Genomic DNA, 19,337 nt, shown 5'->3' on the forward strand with positions numbered 1-19,337 from the left:
GCCGGGTAATGTTGGCTGTGTGTGGACGTGCATTATCTTGCATCAATATGAACGACCTCAGATGTTGTCGTCTGCGCAGAACAATGGGCCTTAAAATTTGGTCGATGTAACGTCTAGCTGTCAAATTTTCGCGTACAATTACCAAAGGTGTTCTCCAATTTCGTGAAACGCCGCCCCACACCATAACTGATCCACCGCCGTAGGCAACGACTGGACGGACAAAGTTCTGGCGAAAACGTTCTCCACGACGGCGCTAAACGAGAGGACGTCGATCGTTGCCATACAGATTAAAACGAGACTCATCAGTGAATAAAACATTTGTCCATTCCCTCAAGTTCCAATTTCGATGATCGTAAGCATACGCTAAACGAGCTCGACGATGTCTTGCTGTCAACAGGGGTACACGATTAGGATGTCGTGCGTGTAACCCAGTTTCACGAAAACGGTTGATGATTGTTCGAGAGCAAATGTTTCGCACTTGATGCCATCGTCGCTGTTGCTGTTGTTGTTGCTGTTGTCTGCGATTGGGGAAGTTTCGAGCGACAATATTCGCATTGACGAAAGGTTGTCGTCGAACTTCTCTAACAATTGTTCGATCATCGCGGGCATTAGTGACTCGATGGCGACTTTGTCCGGGGCGACGATGATATTGATTCGTCTCTTGGTATCTGGTATAAGCTCGAAATACGACAGATTGACTTACACCCATCCGGATAGCAACTGCATGTTGAGTGTAACCTTCGTCGATAAGAGTCACTAACCGAGCGACTTCCACCTCCGATAAATGTCGTCTAACCATGATTAAGAATCAAAAGTCAGAAATTTTCAATTTTGACCAAAAAATTAAAAAAAATTTTTTTTAGCGCAGAGGGATTAGTTTTGAAAAAAACTGTTGAATGAAGCGATTTACTAAGGATTCACAAAAAGAAAAAAAAAAAAACTCCGAAAAGCGTATGAAAAAAATCGAAATTCGATTGGGGGTATTAACTTTTTTTATTAATTTAATTAAAAGGAGATCAGTAGAATCAAGGAATGCAGCGGTGGAAAGGTGATAAAAATCATTGGGCGATGGTTTTGAGTTTCCTTAACTTGTTAAAAAAATTTTTCCAAAAAATTTTTTTTTTTAATTTTTTTTTCGAAAAAATTTTTTTTTTTTGAAAATTTTTTTTTTTTAAAATTTAAGCACTTTTTGGAACGAAAATGTGGAAAAAGCTCGAAAAAACCATTTTTTTTTCTCATTTTTAAAAATTATGAGCTTTTCAGAGCAAAAAACGTGATCCTTTAATTTTTTCAAAAATTCGATCAAGTGAAACAAAAAAACGGCTGGCTGGATTAATTTGATTCTTTGTAGGGTTTTTGTGGACATATTGAACTGTAAAAGGCACACTTAACATTAGTGGTTTCCTCAATATTTTCGATCCAGCGCTTGATTTTCCAAAAAACCACTAAAAGCCCTTTTTTGTTGCATTTTCAAATTCATGTGACGGAAAGAAAAAATTTTTTTCGAAAAAACAATGGTCAGTCGTTAAGGGAATTCATTCAAGTTCTTGAAACCCACCTTTAACTTTCTGTGCGATCATTGGTTGCTGAGATATCGATAATCAAAGACAAAAAGATCCTTTTCCATTTGAAGACCGATATCTCAGCGAGGAGTGGACGTATCAGGGTGTTTAAAAAAGAAATTAAAGCTAAATGAACAAAGTATCCGATCCTTATGGTGGTTAAGCTAAAAAAATTTTTTCCACGCCCATAGACCAAAAAAAAAACTAAAAAAATTTTGAGAATTTTTTTGTTGCTGGTTTTTCTACGATTACTCAGAAACCGCGGAGGCTACAAAATTTTGAAGTTCTAATCCAAAAACTAGACACTTGGAGCTACAATTTCCTTTTTTTTTATTTCCTGTACGACCATTTCTCTCAAAGTTACGGCCTGTTGAAAACTACCGAAAAATTTGGAATTTTTTTTTGATCCCTTAATTTTTTCCAGTAGTGTAAAAGTAGTAAAAAGGAAGCAAAAAATTTTTTTTGATAGTAAGGCACTCTGATAATTCGCATCATTAGTCGTTCAATACTTCCACTTGCAGATTTTATTCATTTAAAAATAAAAAAATGCATAAAAAAATAAAAACAGAAAAATTCAACCAATTTGGAATAATTCCAGATAAAAAAAAAACAAACTTTTTTCATTGAATTTTAATTTTAAAAAGTTAGATTATACATAGAAGAAAATTTACAATAAAAATCAATATTTTTTAAAAAATAACTCTGAAAGCAATACCTGAAACTTCTACAGACTAATAATTATTTAAACTTTCATAATTTGACAAAATTTTTTAACTTTCAATTTAATTATAATTTATATACTTTTTCTCTATACTATGCTACAGTTTGCTTCCAATATATCGTTATCATTATAAATGATCTAAATAAATTATGCTATAAAATTACAAATTATGAAACTCGAAGCGGAAATTTTCACCAATTTCAATTGGCGAGATACCACAAATGAATATTGAATCTAGTGGCTATAAATACTCAATCTGAAATCGATTATAAAATTAAAATGAAATATTAACTGGTATTCAACGACCGTATGTGAAAATGAATAAATCATTATTTTTTTATTTGTTTTATATTAGTTAGAAAAAACAATGAAATGATAATAATTGCTTAAACAACTTTTAACTTGTAAATAAATAAAATAAAAAAATTATTAAAATAACTAGGATAATTTTTAAATAAAGTAAAACCAGTTTTAACCAATATCTAGTCTACTCTAGTATAAATGATATATATAAGTACGTCTACAAGTTATACCGGTGGTATAATAATTTTTTATTTTTATTTCGCTCGGTATTCTTACTGCTAAAGTTTTAAAATATACGTAACCACTATCATCTCATCATAATTATACACTGGAATTTTCCACTTTTCACTGCTGTAGATACTTTTACATTCGCTCCAGTAGTGGTAGCTGTAGATGTAGATGTAAAAGTATAAGTAGTTGAAGTGAATAGCAGGTAATAGAACCGTAGGAGTAGAAGCAAGGATGTATCGTGGCTTTTATAAATCAAAATTTCACTAGATTGTATGTGCTTACGTACCCTCTAAGTTTTTTTAGCTTTAAATATGTTAAGAGACTCGGATATATATCACCGTCCTAATACTGTCCCAATTTGCCTTCCACTAAAGAGAATAAATTTACTACAATATAAAACGGTGGGCAAAAAACTTTACTGGATGTACCTATATCTATATCTATATCTATACTCGAATATAACAAAAAATTTCGGGAAATAAATTTGGTTGATAAATGTACCAGAGTTATTTACTGCAGCTATTTTACTTGCTAGAGTTAATATTTTTTTTTTTTTTATGATAAATAAATTTTTAATTGCTCAATGAAGCTATTATTGGTCAACAGCCGCTTGGTTATTAATTATAATTATTTGCATGTTATTACATACCCAATAATATATTTATTTTGTTAGTGTTCAACAGACTGAAATATTTATATTCAATTGATTAATGTATGATGATCAATAACTTTATGCATACCTGTGATACGTAATGCGTCTATATAATAATGGTAATAATAATAATCATAATAAAATCACATTAATTATATTATTAATCGTGATTACGATAAATTTATTACTAATTAAATTAAATCACTTAATTGGTAATACGTATTAATGCTTATATCATATGCACATACATACATATTATGTGGATAGATATCGGGATACTTTGTCTATCTGTATATGACCTCCAATGACCTTTTCGACTTAAACTTTTCAAAAGTATCATTAAAATAATTTACTCTTTAATTAAATAGCTATTTTGCATCAAATTTCTTACCGGCGTATTTTTTTTTTTTTTTTTAAATAACATAAATTATTTAGTCGAAGTGCAGTGAACGCGAGCGATCAATATTAGACGTCTGATACATTTAGACTTGTACTTCTTAATTTGTAATTTTATATTTTTATGATAAGAAACTTGTAATTTAATTTTTTTTTTTTTAATTATTTAAATTAAATTTAATATTTAGAAAAATACGTTATTTACAAACGAAGAAATAAACTATAATGCACTAAAATAAAAAAAAAAATTTTGGCAAATCCAAAAGAGCACGACTCATAATGCTCATTCGATCGATAAATAAAAAAAAATAATTAATGTTCTGAAAAGACATTTTTTTAAATTTTATTTAAATATTACTTTTTCAATTTACTGATTTTTGTATGTTTTCTATTTTTAAAAAAATTTGTTTTTTACACGAAAAGAAGAAAATTACACTGGATATTCCTCCACATTATACTCAGTGATATTTGGGGTGAAAAAAAATTTCAGAAAATAGCAAATGTAATGTAGATTATACTAAATAATTTTTAAATTATACTCATTATAATGTCCGATTTTACTCAGTAATTTTTCTGGTTATGCCGCGTAAAATTACACGAAATATAATTCGAAAAAATATCCCGTATAATTTGAATTACACTAGAAATTCAAATAGCGCGCCTAAATTTCAACCAATAAGAAATCGTGGCGCGTTTTTTGCGAGTTTCGACCTTTGACTAACTTCAAGACTTTCATCATGTATTTTAATTTAGAGGATTTAATTTACAGGATTCGGTAGAAATTTGGAATAATCCACGATAACTCCACTATTTTTTTTCTAGCGTCTGCGCGTGAAGTGCTGTTTACAATTTGTGAATTATAGTCAATCAGCACATTGAACATTAACAAAATATAATCAGGGAACCATAATTAGTGTGTGACAATTTATATTTTTTGTTACAAATAAATATTTATTTGCCGTCATAATTATTACAATTAAAAGGTATGTAAAAACAGTGTATAAGACGTGTGTTTTTACGGTTATACTTGTGACAATAAGATCTAACCTGTTCATCAAGTCAAGCTTGAGTTTTATGTTGCTAATGTTTTATTTTTTAATTTTTATTTTTGTGCAATACCAATTATTATGAAACATTTATATTAAATTCTTTTGCAAGAAATTAATTTCATGAATTGGTTCATTATATGAAAAGGTGGGTCTTGTGGTATACATGTATGGTCCAATTTTCTGTGGTTTCTAGTTTCGATTTGTGTTATAATTTCATACTTTATAGGAATAATATAAATGTTTTAAACTACCTGGATTACCAAACGTGTAATTAATAAAATAGTTGTGAAATTGAGGCAAAACAAATTTTTCGATCGTAAAGCACTCTCTGATGCTTCCTTCGCATCATGAGTCGTACAAAAATTCATGAATAAAATGAAAGAATTACAAACTAAGATTCATTTTGTGGCGTTCGGGCAAAAAATTTGAACTGTAAATCGAATTTATTTTAAAATTAATAAATGATTTTCTCAGAATTACATTCCAAAGAAGATTCGTTGCTTCGTTCCTGAATTGGCAACGCGGCAACGAAAATTTTAGACGATAAGAAGTCATCGCGGCCCGCGAAACGTTAATGTACCCACGTCAGCATGGGATCCGGGCCTCGACGACGTTCCCGAGATGTAACTTGAACTCAACAATGGCTGCCACTGATCATATTGTATAATTAAATAATTAACTAAGTCAGTCGACCGGGAGAGCTCTTCGAGCTCGGACCTTGTCCACCGGTTTCTATCTAACCTTTTTCTTATCATTAAATTTTTATATTATAATGTTAATCTTGACTAATTATTTCTAATAGGAGCGAACACTTTTTAGTGTTCCACCATATTTCCTAATGTTTCTATAGGGGTGAGCGCTTATTAGTTGTTCCACCCTGTTCCTATCGGTAAAAATTAATAATAATCTTATAAATAAAAATCATGGTACGAGACATCATCTGTGCGGCCCACCAGGGATCTATCGCAGTGTGGCCAGAACGTGCTCTTTTCTTACCCCCACTTTGTAGGACACTCTCATCTGACTACATTGAAAGCGGTACAAAGTGGGGGTAAAAAAATCGCATGATCTGGCCACACTGATCTATCGATCACCTAACGCGACCGGCCTGGAAATAAATTTTGAAGTTCGGAAAATCCAGAACGCTACAATGTTTTTTGGCGAATTCGAAAATTTTCATAGTAAAATTCAAGTGAAAAAAAAAATTTTTTTATCTTCATTAAAATAAGTAATTTAGAAAAACTTAAAAAAAAAACTGGCCCATGGGGGGATCGAACCCGCGACCTTCGCGTTATTAGCACGACGCTCTAACCATCTGAGCTAATGGGCCTTGAGAAATCGGAATTTATCTGTCTTATTTAATTTTAAGATACAAAAAAACTTGTGGAATTTCAATATTTAAAAAAAAATCGTTGCACGTACAAAATTAAAAAAAATTTGATTTTAAAGATTTTTTTCAGCCGGGTTAAAACAAAAAAACCAGTAAGAATAATGAGAAAGTTTTCAATTAGTCGTCATTTTTTTGCGATCTACGAGATTGTTAATAACTTTTAAATAATTAAATATTTTTTAATAACAATTAAGGTAATAATCTTTAATGTGCCCTCAATAAAATAAAAAAAATCCGATCCCCAAATTCCTTTATTTTCCCTGTCAAAAAAATTCCCGAAAATGACCTTTTTTTTCGACCGTTACAGTGGTGTTCCCCCTCAAACAAAAGATGAATCTGAAATGATTATGCTAATAAATTAATACTTAATTATAATTGAAATGAGAAAGTGTAATGTAATTAGATAATCCCGAGACTAGAATAAAATAAAACCTGACTCGAGATAAATCTTTAATATCGTAACAAAAATAGGTCACAAGAATTACCTCAGTAAAATGAATCCCGGGTAGTAAAATGAAGAAACTCAGTGGTGAAACAATGATTATTATGAGCGAAACAACGAATAAGATAACCAGCTTGTAAATTAGCTCCAAAAACTGATTAAAATCTGACACTGGTAAACGCTAAATTCCATAAGAGCTCTCTGGGATTACTATTTCTGTTTATGTTACAGACTCGTACAAAGTCCAGAGATTACTGTGTGGTTTCCTCAGAAATTAGCTCTGAACATTTCAATTGTATCGGCAGCTGCATGGGAATTCTTGTTGCCGTCGAGATTGTTTGGTCGATCATTTCATGCGCGAGTCGTATCAGTAGAAAGTTATGTTTATTATAAGTATCAATGATGTGATACTTTTTAACTATATTATTGTTGTTTTCAATTTTTTTTCCAGCTTCATCAGATTTCTAACATGAAAAAGGAATAAAATAATTAACCTGATAGATAATTTTTTTAAACTTTACACAAAACTAAATAGTAAAACTATGATACTGAAATTGAAAAACTAATCATTTTTATATATTTTTTAACTAATAAATTATCAAGAAAGATTTTTTTAAAAATTTCCATCTTATCACAGAAAAAAAGAAATATTTGATCGAAATAAGATTTATTTGTGCAAGTCAACAATATTCTAATTAAATTTAAAGTCTAGATCTAAAAATGCAATTCTATAAAGCGCCCAGCGGAGCGAACGAATAACAGCTAGTTATTCGTATTATAAATCAATTTTTATTTGAGGAGTTGAGTTTCAAAAGGGTATCTTTTCATTTTTGATTAATCGAGAAAAAAAAACTGGTTATCTTCAATTACCAATATTTTTATTGAACTTTTTCAATTTAGCTACAAAATGCTATCGGTTATAAAGTTACAATTCGATTTTCATTTAGAAATCTTTATAATTCTCGAAGTACTTAATATTTAAAAGATCAAAAAACTGTTCTTTTAAGATATGAAAAGGTACCCACTATTCCACCATTAATTGATTACTGTTCCATTGTATTATTAAATTCAACTTATGATAATGACTGTAAACTCCAACGTTCCTTAAATTCAGCAATTCGTTTCATATTTAATTTAAAGCGTGATGAACATGTTTCGCCTAGTAGACGTAAATTGGAATGGCTGTCAATAAAGAGTCGTCATATTAAACTATTAGAAATTGGTAAACCCTGTTATTTGCGTGAGTTATTCCAAGAAGATTTTAATGTAAGACGCTCTGAACGACTAGCAGCGAAAAAAAATAATATCCTCTTTAAACTACCGAACTTCAGTACAACTCAATATGAATCTTCCTTCGTTGTCACAGTGATACGATTATAGGAAGAATTACCAGAGGATATTATAAGATCATCTAGCTTGGAAATTTTCAAAAACAAGATGTTTAATTATTTATTTAATCTTGATGTATGATCCTAAACTAGTAGTCAATTTTCTTGTTTTTTTTTTTTTTTTTTATATAATTTTAACTCCCTTATCTGTGTTTACTTTCATCTCTATGATTCTCAAATTTGTTAGTTAATTCTTTATAAACTCTTAAAATTGTTAGTTAATTCTTTATAAATTCAAATCTTTCTTGAAATCAATGTATTACATTTAGTTTAAAATGCACAAAGCCCCTGTTAAAAGCGGAACTCAAAATTCCAATTTCAAGAGGTCCTCCAAGGAAGTTACATTTTGGCACACCCTATTATTGAACATACGAAGCCTCTTCAAATACACATAACTGCGAATGGTACCAATGTAATTTCATACAGATTTTCAATAAAAAAAAGTTTAATTTAACGTAATGAATTCTGATTATTTTTTTTATAAACATTTGTCTTACAAATTAAAAAAAAACAATTTTTTTATTTTATGTAGTTATTTTATGTACAAATAAAATCATATTATACACTAATAAACGCGTATTAAATACTAATAAACTTTTATTAAATATCAATAAATTCGTATTAAATACTGATAAAACCTCGAAACTGATCCAAATAAAAATTTTATTTGTATTTAATAAAATTTTTATTTGCACAGGAGCCAAATACGTGTTTCACCAAATACTAATAAGCGTTTATTAATATTTAATAAAACTGTCTCTCAGTGTATTCTTTTGTATATTTTGTCTTTGCCATTTGTCATCAGCCTTGGCATAATTATTAATAAACTAAACTAAACCTTTTGAAAATCAGCTCCTCATTTATGATCATTAAGTTTTTTCTGTGTAGTCAAAAATCAGAATAAATCGAGCGATCGGTAATTAAATAATTACTTATTCAAATAAAACGTGAAACTTATAATCTGAGTTATAAAACAGGCAAGTAAATAAATATTAGAATAAAGGAGAAAAGTTTGGATAAAACTTACTGAAAATGACTCCTGGCAGTCTGGTGGATTAAATAAATTTTATAAAGCAATTGCTTTGAGTACACGGAACAGAGATCTGTGATATAATAATGAGCTTTGCTCTCTTCCTCGGTTAGCAGAATACAATTCCAAGGAGCCCATTCCCGATCTACGTGGAACCTGACAAGCCTCAAGCGATAAATGTCATCGACCTCGCTGACTATTGAGCGTCCGTGCCATATATTTTTAACCAAATGATACATTTCTGGCTCTTGAATAACATACAGAAGCGTTGAGACACACTTTTTACCGAGCTCATCCGCGCGTATGTCATTTAATAGATAGCTGTAAGGATCGTAGTCTATTTTTTTGACGGTCTGTTGATAGAGCCACGTGCAACTGATGCATTTAGATAATTTTTTAGCTTCTAAGTCAACGGTTACTTTTTTTCGGGGCATTAATTTCATACAACTACGACACAGCAACTTGTTCTTGTCCACTAGCCCGAGTAATTCCTCTTCGTCTTTACTCTTCGAGCAGCAATTATGAGAGTGTCGGGCAAAAGATAAAAATCCAACTGAAAGTTCATTTTTATTTTATTAATTAGGAGTATCATTAGTTGGACGCGAAGGAGACAAATTTTAGTTTAATTTTATTCTCGCTGTTATTCATGATACATAATTTGTAATTTTTTATGGGTAGTTGCATCCACAGAAAGTTTTTATTTTACCGATTTGTCGCTGAAATTTTTAAAACCTACGTCTTTAAAATGCATTTTAACGTTCGAAATTTTGATGTCATTGTTGAACTTCTGAAAGTTTTATTTCAGATAAAACTTTTCTCTCTATTCCATTAATTACTATAATGATGATAAAATTCAGGATGTAAAAAACTACACCGAGAAAATAAATTTCTTTTGAAAAAAATGGGCAATTTTGTGAAAAAAAATTAATTTATTTGAAATTGTATACACTGTTATTTCTTAAATACAGAAACAAAAATTTTTCTCACAAAAAAAAACAATTTTAGATGAAAATTATCAATTTTTCTATCTAGAATTGTTTTTAAACTTCCCTCTAAGAAAATTAAAAATTGTGTGTGTGTGTGTGTGTGTGAACGGTTTGACCGATTTCATCGCGGTTAGCACCATTCGAAAGAGCTTGGCCGAAATTAGATTTTAAATACAATTTGGACCGATTCGGATGAGTATATTTTGAGAAATCTAAAAAAAAACTAAGAAAAAAATTTTTTTAATGTGGTTTTTTACTCATTAGAAAATCTACTTTCATTTCGGCTGCCGAATGGCCTTTTTTTTTTTTTTTTTAAGTTTGAAAAACTTTTTTTCAAAAAGAAAGTTACTGTGTGAAAAATATTAATTTCTTCATTTCAGAAATAAAATTATTTGAAATTTCCAACAAATTAATTTCTTGTCACAAAAATGCCCACATTTTTCAAAAGAAATTTTTTCTCTCAGTATAAATCATGAGAACTAAAAATATTATCAACTATCTATGTGACACATAAAATTCAGATTAATTATTATAAGTAGCAATCACTGAATTAATTATTGATAATTTAATGAAAAATGGAACGGATACAAACCTATACAGAAAAAAAATTTACTTTTCGAATCAAGTAAATAATTTTTATACAAAGTAAATTTTATCGTCTTGATTTAAGTAGAAAAATTCTTTTATTAAGAAATTAGGTAAATTTTACTTAATTCAAGAATTTTTCTTTTGATTGGTTAATTTTTTTTTTCGGTCTCTAGAACCAACAAACCACTCTAAAAAACAACATAACAAATTAACAATGACAAAAATATATAAAATTGTGAAAAGACACAAATTAACATCAAGAAGTTTTTATCATACCAAATTTAACTAAAAAAGTTCCTTTTATAAAATAAAGAAATGCCCATCAGAAAATTTTCCGTATTCTTTTAGTTATTTAAATGATAAATTTACCAGCGCTAAAAAAATCTCAAACCGTGAATCATCATGAAGGAAAATTATATTATCAATGAGGATGAATTATTTCCTAATCGCATTACCTTATTCATATATTATAAAACTAGCTGTTACCCGCCCGCTTCGCTGGGCATTTTATAGAATTGTATTTTTAGATCTAAACTTGAAATTTAATTAGAGTATTGTTTTGACTTTCACAAATTCCAAATTTCATGTAATTAGCGTATACCTTTTATCCATGTAATTATTCCAGCTAATATTTATTGTAACTTTCAATGTGTAATCATTATTAATGTTTGCGTGGGTTTTTTTCAAAAATGAATAATAATTGACACGAAGAAAAAAAGTTGAAATGAGAATTTGGATTCTATGGGAGCTCTAGCTTGGAAATTAAAAATTTTTAATATTCACACCCACCTTCGTAAACCCCTGTGAGATGAGCTATCGTAAAATTTGCCTATAGACTTTTTCTACATCTCTTACAAAAGATTTCTACCAAATTTGGAGTCGATAGAAGCTATAGTTTGAAAACGGGAATTTTTCATTGTTAACGCCCCCGCAACCCCCCTTGTGGATGGAATTTTGTAAAATCCGTTCTTAGCTGACCTCTAATTAGCGAAAGGAATATTCCGGCCAAATTTCAAGTCTCTAGGTCTTATAGTTCCAGAGATATCGTAATGCGTGACTATATCTATAGAAAGTCACTATATATATATATATATATATATATATATATATATATATATATATATATATATATATATATATATATATATATATATATATTAGGGTGTGCCAAAATTCAATTTTCATGAAGAACCTTTTAAAATTAGAATTTTTAGTTCCGCTTTTGGCAGGAGCTGTGTTTGGACATTTCCTAAGATATTTCGGGGTTAGACGATTTATTTGATTTTCATATAACTTTTTAACAAGAGTTTAGTTTGGGTATTTTCGCTAAAATTTCAAATTTTGGCCAGAAGTACCCAACTAAATCTATATATATACATCTGTATATATAAATTATAACACATTAATTGCTCCATAAAAAAGTACTAAAAAGAAAAATTACTTAATATTCTTTTGTTGAAATTATCAAGCCCAGAAGCGAGTCCGCGGGACAGCAATAAAAGTTTCTGTTGAATCAAACCGAGAAGATCTAACGCAGGGTAACAATTGTGGGAACTAAGAGCGCACTTGAGATGAATAAACATTTCGATTCGTTTCTCAGTGGTGCAATTGCTCTCATTAGCTAGTAGGTCATAGAGATTCTTGAGCTCACGAGCTCTCTGGGTCCTCAGAGTTATCATTTCAATGAGCTTCCCGTTGTATCCAGTCCATCTGACTGGTTTACTGTGAAATGTCAACAACTCTGTGAGCCGGGCGGTTGCACGCTCCTCTCTAATAATACTTCGATGCTTTTCCAGGTTTCTCAGCATCTCTGTTATTTTTTCCAGCATTGAGAGATTTTCTGCAATCACTGCTCCTCGAAAAAAACAACTTCGGATCCGCTTCTGATGGTGCTGTCGCCATAATTCAATGAGCGCGTAAATTTTGTCAAAGTCTGAGCGACTTTGCGGGTATGTTTGCCGGATTATCGAGTGCTTGGTGCGTTCCTGGCGAAGTTCTTCTTGCCCTTTAGCGTGATTCATGCATTCCTCGTTGAGACGACGGTATTCAACAGCGCACACCCGGATTTTCTTCAGGGTTCTCCAGGATCGATAACATCGCTGGATCGTTAGCGCTTTTTTGTTCAAGCGAGCTTCTTTTTCTGCAGCGGTTTCATAGGAACCCGAGGTCAAATATTTGTCTTCTTCGCTTGATATATAACAGTCTTTTCTGAAAAGAATTTTATAAGATTTGTAAGCGGTTGAAAATTGATTAAAGAAAAAGTTTTAAGAGATATTTGCACTCTAATCGAGTGTTAAATTGTTGTAATGATTTTAATCTGAAAATTTATCTTACACAGTTATCTCACGGACAAATACATTTTTTAAACTACTTGGGAAAAGTTATAAAATCTAGAGCTGTTAAAAAAATTTTAAAGATAAAAAGTTTCTGCTGACAGATAAGAAAGCTTACTCTAACTCTACCACTGTTTTTGCTGGGAATTTTTATAAGACTCTTGGTTATTTTTCACTCAATAAATTTCAACATATTGACCGAGAATAATTACAATGAATATTTTTTTAAACATTATAAATTGGATAATACAGCGAGAAAAAATATCCTTATAAAAAAAATTGGCATTTTTGTGACAAGAAATTAATTTGTTAAAAATTTTTTATTTTTTAACTAAAGAAATAGAAAATTTTCGGCAAATATTTACAAGTGGGGTCAATCATTTATATTTTCATTTTTTTGAATGACATTTCGATTTGATTTTATTTATATATATATTTTTTTTCAAAAATACATCAAAAAAATTCTAACAAATTTTAAAAATTTTCATAAAAATTTATAATTTTTTTTTTAACTTGTGATATTCAATTTTTTATTTTGATTATTCGTTTTTTTATGTATTTTTAAAAAAAAAATTTTCAAAACATACAAAAAAAAAGATGAAATAAAAATTTTATCCAAAAATATGAAAGCCAAAATGTTTTCCAACTTTTGAAGGCAAAAAAGCTATCGAAATCTTTCTTTTTCACGCCATTTGTTGTCAGAATAAAAAAAAAAAATTTTTTTATTTTTCATCTAGATATGTCCAAAAATAGGTTTGACCCCACTTGTAAATAATTACCCTTCTTTTTAACAAGAAAATTATTGAGAGAAAAATTTTCATTCCTTCAACTAAAAAATAAAAAATTGTTTAAAATTTTCAACAAATTATTTTTTAATTTCAACATTGTTCATTTTTGTTCAAAATAAATTTTTTCTTTCTGTATTCAAGCTAATTTAACAAATATTATAAATCAACAAAGTTATTAGGAAAATTACTAAGTTCAACATTGTATCCCTAATTTCTGTACACTTAAATTATAATTACAATTTCACTAATTTAATATACTATAAAATAACTTATATTCAAAGACCTACAACAGCTGAAAATTGAATGAATAATTTTGATAAAAAAACATGTGTAAATATGCTTATAAGGGCGTTGAGAAATTCAGAATTATTATTAAATTGGTAGCACCCAGTTAACTTATCGAACAATGAGCAATAAATTAAACCTCCACATCTGCGTAGCTCTGTTAATACAAGTTTGAAATGCATCATCTTTGGTATTAATACACTGCACCTCTCTGCTGCAGAAATTCTCAACATTGTTCACGTTTAATGGTCCTGTTTGCGATGCTGCATTGTGATATATCACACCTGTGGCTCTGTGCTTCCAGCCACCGAGATACGGTTTATTTATTCTTTGATCACCTACTCGGGCTAATGAATCCATTGTCTTGAGTTATTATCACGCAAATATTAACATTAACCACCAAAAATCTGCTTAAAAATAAAAATGAAGACTAATAATTAATTTATAAGTTTACGGATTTAGATTTAGTTTACATTTATTTATAGTTCAAAAAGAAATTGACAGCAGTCTTCTTCTTTTTTTTTTCTTTGATACAATTTCTCTCATCTATTATTTTAAATTTGTTTTTTTTTTTTTTTTTTCTTTAAATTAATTAACAGCTTGAACAATTTAAAAAGAAAAAATTGTACAACAAATAACATTTACACTTTAAATATTTATAGAGAATTAATGATGTATTATTATTATTATTATTATTATTATTTTATAATTATTATCATTTGCTGTTATTTTTATTTAATATTTAATTTTACTTTTATTAATTTGTTTGTTTCTTTATCAATAATTATTAAAATCGCAATACGCGCTCAGTAAATTTTGATTCGATAATAAGCGCGTAATTTGCAATTGCATTAGTAGTCTTTTGCGAAGACAATATTGCTGTAGCTTTACTGGCAAAACATTTAAAAACTATAAACATTTACATAAATTTATTAAAAAGCTAGCTAAAACAATTTCAAAATAAACGAATCTTTTTTTCCTAAACATTCAATTCATTTTTAATGCATGAAAAATAAATACTAAATTTAATAGTCTGAAACAAACTAATGAAATGAGGAGATGAGATTTTAATTAACTTTTTTTTTTTTTTTTTTTTTTTTTTTTTAAGTGTGTTATTTTGTTTTAGCTCACACGAGCTTGATGATTGGAAAATGTTGATGACAAGAAAAATCGAAGATTGGAGGTTCTTTGGAGTCTTTTTTATGACCATCAGCTAGCAGTTTTACAACAATGAAATTTGTCTTGGTTACTTTTAATAAATCATTTATCTGAAACGACAATAATAATAATTATTAATGATAATAACAGTAATATTTTGTGTTTATGAATAGTGAAAGATTTTAAATGATATTAATGGTGAATAAAAAAAAAAAAAAAACAAAATGTATAACTACCTCATTAGCAATGCTTGAATTTCTGTCCTGGCATAACGACAAAGCATAGTCGAGCATGTTTTTTGCGCGATGAAAATGTCTACATGCTGTTGTATAATGCAATTCGCTGGTAATTATTTCCTGACAAAATAACAAGAATTACTGTTAGTATTATCATTATTATCACTATTATAAATTATCTATATTATTAAGATAATATGCGAAATTTTGTGGCTAGTGTCATACGATAAAATGGGTTTTTATGCTAAATTTTTTGAGTTTTTAATAGATTTTTGGTTCTATTAATTTGTACGTTCACATTTTTCCATTAAATTATTTTTAATTGTTCCTGTGAAAGCACTATTTTTTTTTTTTTTAATTTATTTAAAAACTACCCAAACTATGTAAAGAGTGATTATAAATATAAAAAAATCATTAAGCCAAAGTTTTCTTATTCATAATTCGTAAATCTCGGCAGCCACTAGCTTTTATTATTTTTTATTTAATTAAAATATTTGTGTTTAATAACTTTATCGATTACTAGCTATTTCGCCGGATGTTGGACGAAACTATTGTACACGACAGATAAATTAAATTTATTTTTTTATGTTAAATCCAAAAAAAATTTCTTCATCTAGACAAAAAAAAATAAAAAAAAACTTTTAAAGTTATGATTTTAATTATCTAAAATAAAAAAAAAAAACTTACATTATTTTTGTGTGGATGCGTATTAGTGAGATCTAAAAACTTTTCATAGTTAGCAGCTGGCGGTAGCAATAACGACGAAAAAGGAGATAATAATCTATGCTTATATCTAACACGTTCGGAGTCAAACTCTTTTTCCGGCAAAGGTATCTTGCCATCCATGCGTAGCCCAACGAGAGCTTTGAAGTAACCACCGCAGATATTCTGAAGCACTTGGTACATCAGCATCTCCAAGCTGTACGGCCGGGGTGTGACTTTCTTCTTTTTATTTTTAGCACTCTTCTTGGCACCCCGTCCTTTGTGCATCTCGGTGTGAATATCCTGTTCCATCAAAAATGAGTCTGCTCTGGTGAGAGCAGACACCAGCCACCCGTACAAAAAGTGATTCAGGTACCAGAAGATGTAGTGATACTCGTGTACCGAGTAGAGCTCCAACTCGAACCCGCTGAGCAGGTACATGACCATTACGCGAACCGTGTGATACAACAACCAGGTCCCGAAGCAAGCCAGGTGAGACCTCGATGTGTCGTTTTTCAACGACAGCGTGTTGAGATGCCGATCCACCCGTTCCGCCTCGTCGTGCAACGTCGCGAAATCCTCGAGCATGTGGGCCAACATGTCTCTCTGTCTCGCTCTGTTGTGACCACTCAGCTGCAGCAGGCTATTGAACAGCGTCGTGCAGTGATAGAAAAATGTTTCTACGCACTCTCTTGCCTGGTGATTTTGCAACAACGTGCTCTTGGGCAGCAACGCCGGTGGAGCTGTAAAATTTTTAGCCGCGTCTTTGAGAATGTCTGTAAAATTGTGCGTACCAAAGACCCGGTTTCCACCCGGCAGATAAACTATTTGCAGCATCGACCTGGATAAAATACACGGGTTCTGCCGAGAGAACTCCAGAAAGAAATCAAGCACACTGTGGAACCCCGTGCAGCTGGTGACCTTCGTCACGGTCTTCAATCTGTTGATCAGCTCCTCCATGTATTCCAGCGCCTCGGTCCTCGGTTTTATCTTAGTGTACCTAGGAAACGTTGGAGGCAGCAGCCGCTGGTTTACCATCGGGTCGAACCCCATTATCGTCGGGTGGTTCGACACCTCGTCAGCTTTGCTGCCTCTGCTAACTGTTTTTATCATCACCTGGATCATGTCCGTGCAGTTCGACAGCAGTCTCTGAATGTCGGTCAAGTACAGGGTGACGTTGTCCTTCTTGCCCATCATGGACAGAGCCAGGTAGAACATTTTGGTGAATCTTATCCTGGCGTAGAGCGCCAGACCTTCATTGTACTCTTTCTCAGTTTCTTCGTTTACTGGCTTGATCCTACTCTTGCGGTGCAGCTCTTCCTCAACCTCTTTCAGCATGGATATCGTCTTGCTCTCAGTCACCTCCAAGTGCAGCTTGTAGCCGTATGTGATGCTCTGGAAGTCCTCTTCTTCAAATACCATCGCGCGGTTTATCGAATTTTTAATTACTTCGATTATTTGGTAGACTGCGTAGCAGAATGTTTTCAGTGGCTTGTCGAGGATCTGGGCTGGCTGGTGAAGGTACAGGTTTGTAAATACAGTTTGTGCTAAGTTGTGCCCTTCTAACCAAGAAACTATGCACGCGTATGTGGAATCTATGATACCTATCACTTCTGAGGCTGTCAGGTTGTCTAGTTTTATTGCGCCGGACTCGACGGCTTGCTCAAATGTATACAGCTGATTGTTTCCGCGGTTACACAGCATTCCTGCGTCCATTTTTGGATCCATTATCTCAATCGCTGACATTGCTTCAAACAGCCCGAACAAGTCATCATGCAAAAGTTCGCCTAATTCTAAACCTGTTTTTAAAAATTTAGTTTTTTTATTAGTAAATAGGGTTTGCTGTCAATAAATAAATTTATTAATATTTTACTTACTTTTAATGGCATCGAAAAATTCAGAGGTGATGTCCACCAAATTATATGTGACTGGCTCCATTCTGAAATAAATAATAAAATTGTCAATTAAAAATTTTGCAATAGCATTATGTAAAAATATATGAGGCTGAAGTTAGCAGACACTTGACAATTTTTTGATTTTTCTTGAAAAATCAACTAGGCATAAAAAATTATTTATAAAAGTGTCATTTATAATTTTTCAGAGCTTTTAAAGATGAAATTTTTAAATCAAATTTTATCGCTATAATTTGATTGTTAAAAAAATTCTAAAAATTATCAGATGTCTCTCAACTTCAATGTCATAAAAATATAATTAGACGTAGTTGGTAAGTCATAGGTAGGTTTAATAATAATTAATAATTATAATTGATTAATATTTCTTTTGGCTAATTTTAAATCTTAACAGATGTTTAAAAAACACTAATTTTTAATAATACTGAAGTTAGCAGTCAGCTGTTAATTTTAAAAATTTTTTTAATAAATCAATTACAATAAAAAAATTCTTCTAAAAATTTTCACTTGTAATTTTTATTAATTTTTACATATGAAACTTTTTAATTTAATTTTTTTATAATAATTTGATTGCTATAAATATCTAAAAAAATTTTTATATCTGTCAACTTCAGTGTCATAATTTTTAGTTTTCTTTCTTATTTTCTAAAATTGCAAATACATTAAATTATTATTGTTTATATTTTTTCTTTTTATGTAATGTGATTTGTAAAAGGACGTTAAATTTATTCTCCAGTAACCCTGTTATTGGCTACTGCTGTTGGATCTTTATATAAATAAATAAATATAATTTATTACTTACAGATGTTCTTTATCGTCGGGTAAATCAACAGAAATTATTTCATCAACTGCAGTTGCCATTGTTACGACTAGAAGATTTTTTAGATAAATTTTTAATGAAAATATTAAAATTTACAACCAAAAAAAAACTATTTTTATTATTTATTCACTGCAACAAACTATCATCCTGTAACTTTTATTATAAATATGTCTGTCTGAAATTTTAGTTCTGTCTCCTTCTAAGTTTCTCTCAGTCTTCAATTAAATGAAAACTCAGTCTAGTTTCTTGGTACAATCGCCATCATATTAACGCACGGGTTGGAATTGGTAACAACTTACTTATTTCATGCCCAAGCATTAATGATGGCAATTGTAAAAAGATAATGCAGCGAAGGAAACAGAGATGA

At 30.3% G+C, this 19,337-nt stretch overlaps 2 protein-coding genes and 1 non-coding gene across 3 annotated transcripts; all 3 read right to left on the reverse strand.

Moving 5' to 3' along the window:
- Positions 1–6,170: 6,170 nt before the first annotated feature.
- Positions 6,171–6,244, reverse strand: Trnai-aau (transfer RNA isoleucine (anticodon AAU)). Its single transcript has one exon. It is a non-coding gene; the product is annotated as a tRNA-Ile (tRNA).
- Positions 6,245–9,157: 2,913 nt separating this feature from the next.
- Positions 9,158–15,061, reverse strand: LOC141532099 (IQ motif and ubiquitin-like domain-containing protein). Its single transcript, XM_074250274.1, has 4 exons — positions 14,259–15,061; positions 14,147–14,151; positions 12,180–12,946; positions 9,158–9,717 (listed from the first exon to the last, which is right to left on the reverse strand). The coding sequence occupies exons 1-4, from the start codon at positions 14,502–14,504 to the stop codon at positions 9,158–9,160; spliced, it is 1,578 nt and encodes a 525-aa protein (XP_074106375.1). The 5' UTR covers positions 14,505–15,061.
- A 148-nt stretch (positions 15,062–15,209) lies between these two features.
- Naa35 (N-alpha-acetyltransferase 35) lies at positions 15,210–19,263 on the reverse strand. Its single transcript, XM_074247851.1, has 5 exons — positions 18,953–19,263; positions 18,118–18,179; positions 16,226–18,039; positions 15,539–15,658; positions 15,210–15,412 (listed from the first exon to the last, which is right to left on the reverse strand). The coding sequence occupies exons 1-5, from the start codon at positions 19,009–19,011 to the stop codon at positions 15,272–15,274; spliced, it is 2,196 nt and encodes a 731-aa protein (XP_074103952.1). The 5' UTR covers positions 19,012–19,263; the 3' UTR covers positions 15,210–15,271.
- Between the last annotated feature and the right edge of the window lie 74 nt (positions 19,264–19,337).

Source organism: Cotesia typhae, unplaced genomic scaffold, assembly GCF_013202065.1.
Source record: "Cotesia typhae breed Kobodo isofemale line unplaced genomic scaffold, CoteBio_Ctyphae contig_119, whole genome shotgun sequence".
Classification (NCBI taxonomy): Eukaryota; Metazoa; Arthropoda; class Insecta; order Hymenoptera; family Braconidae; genus Cotesia; species Cotesia typhae.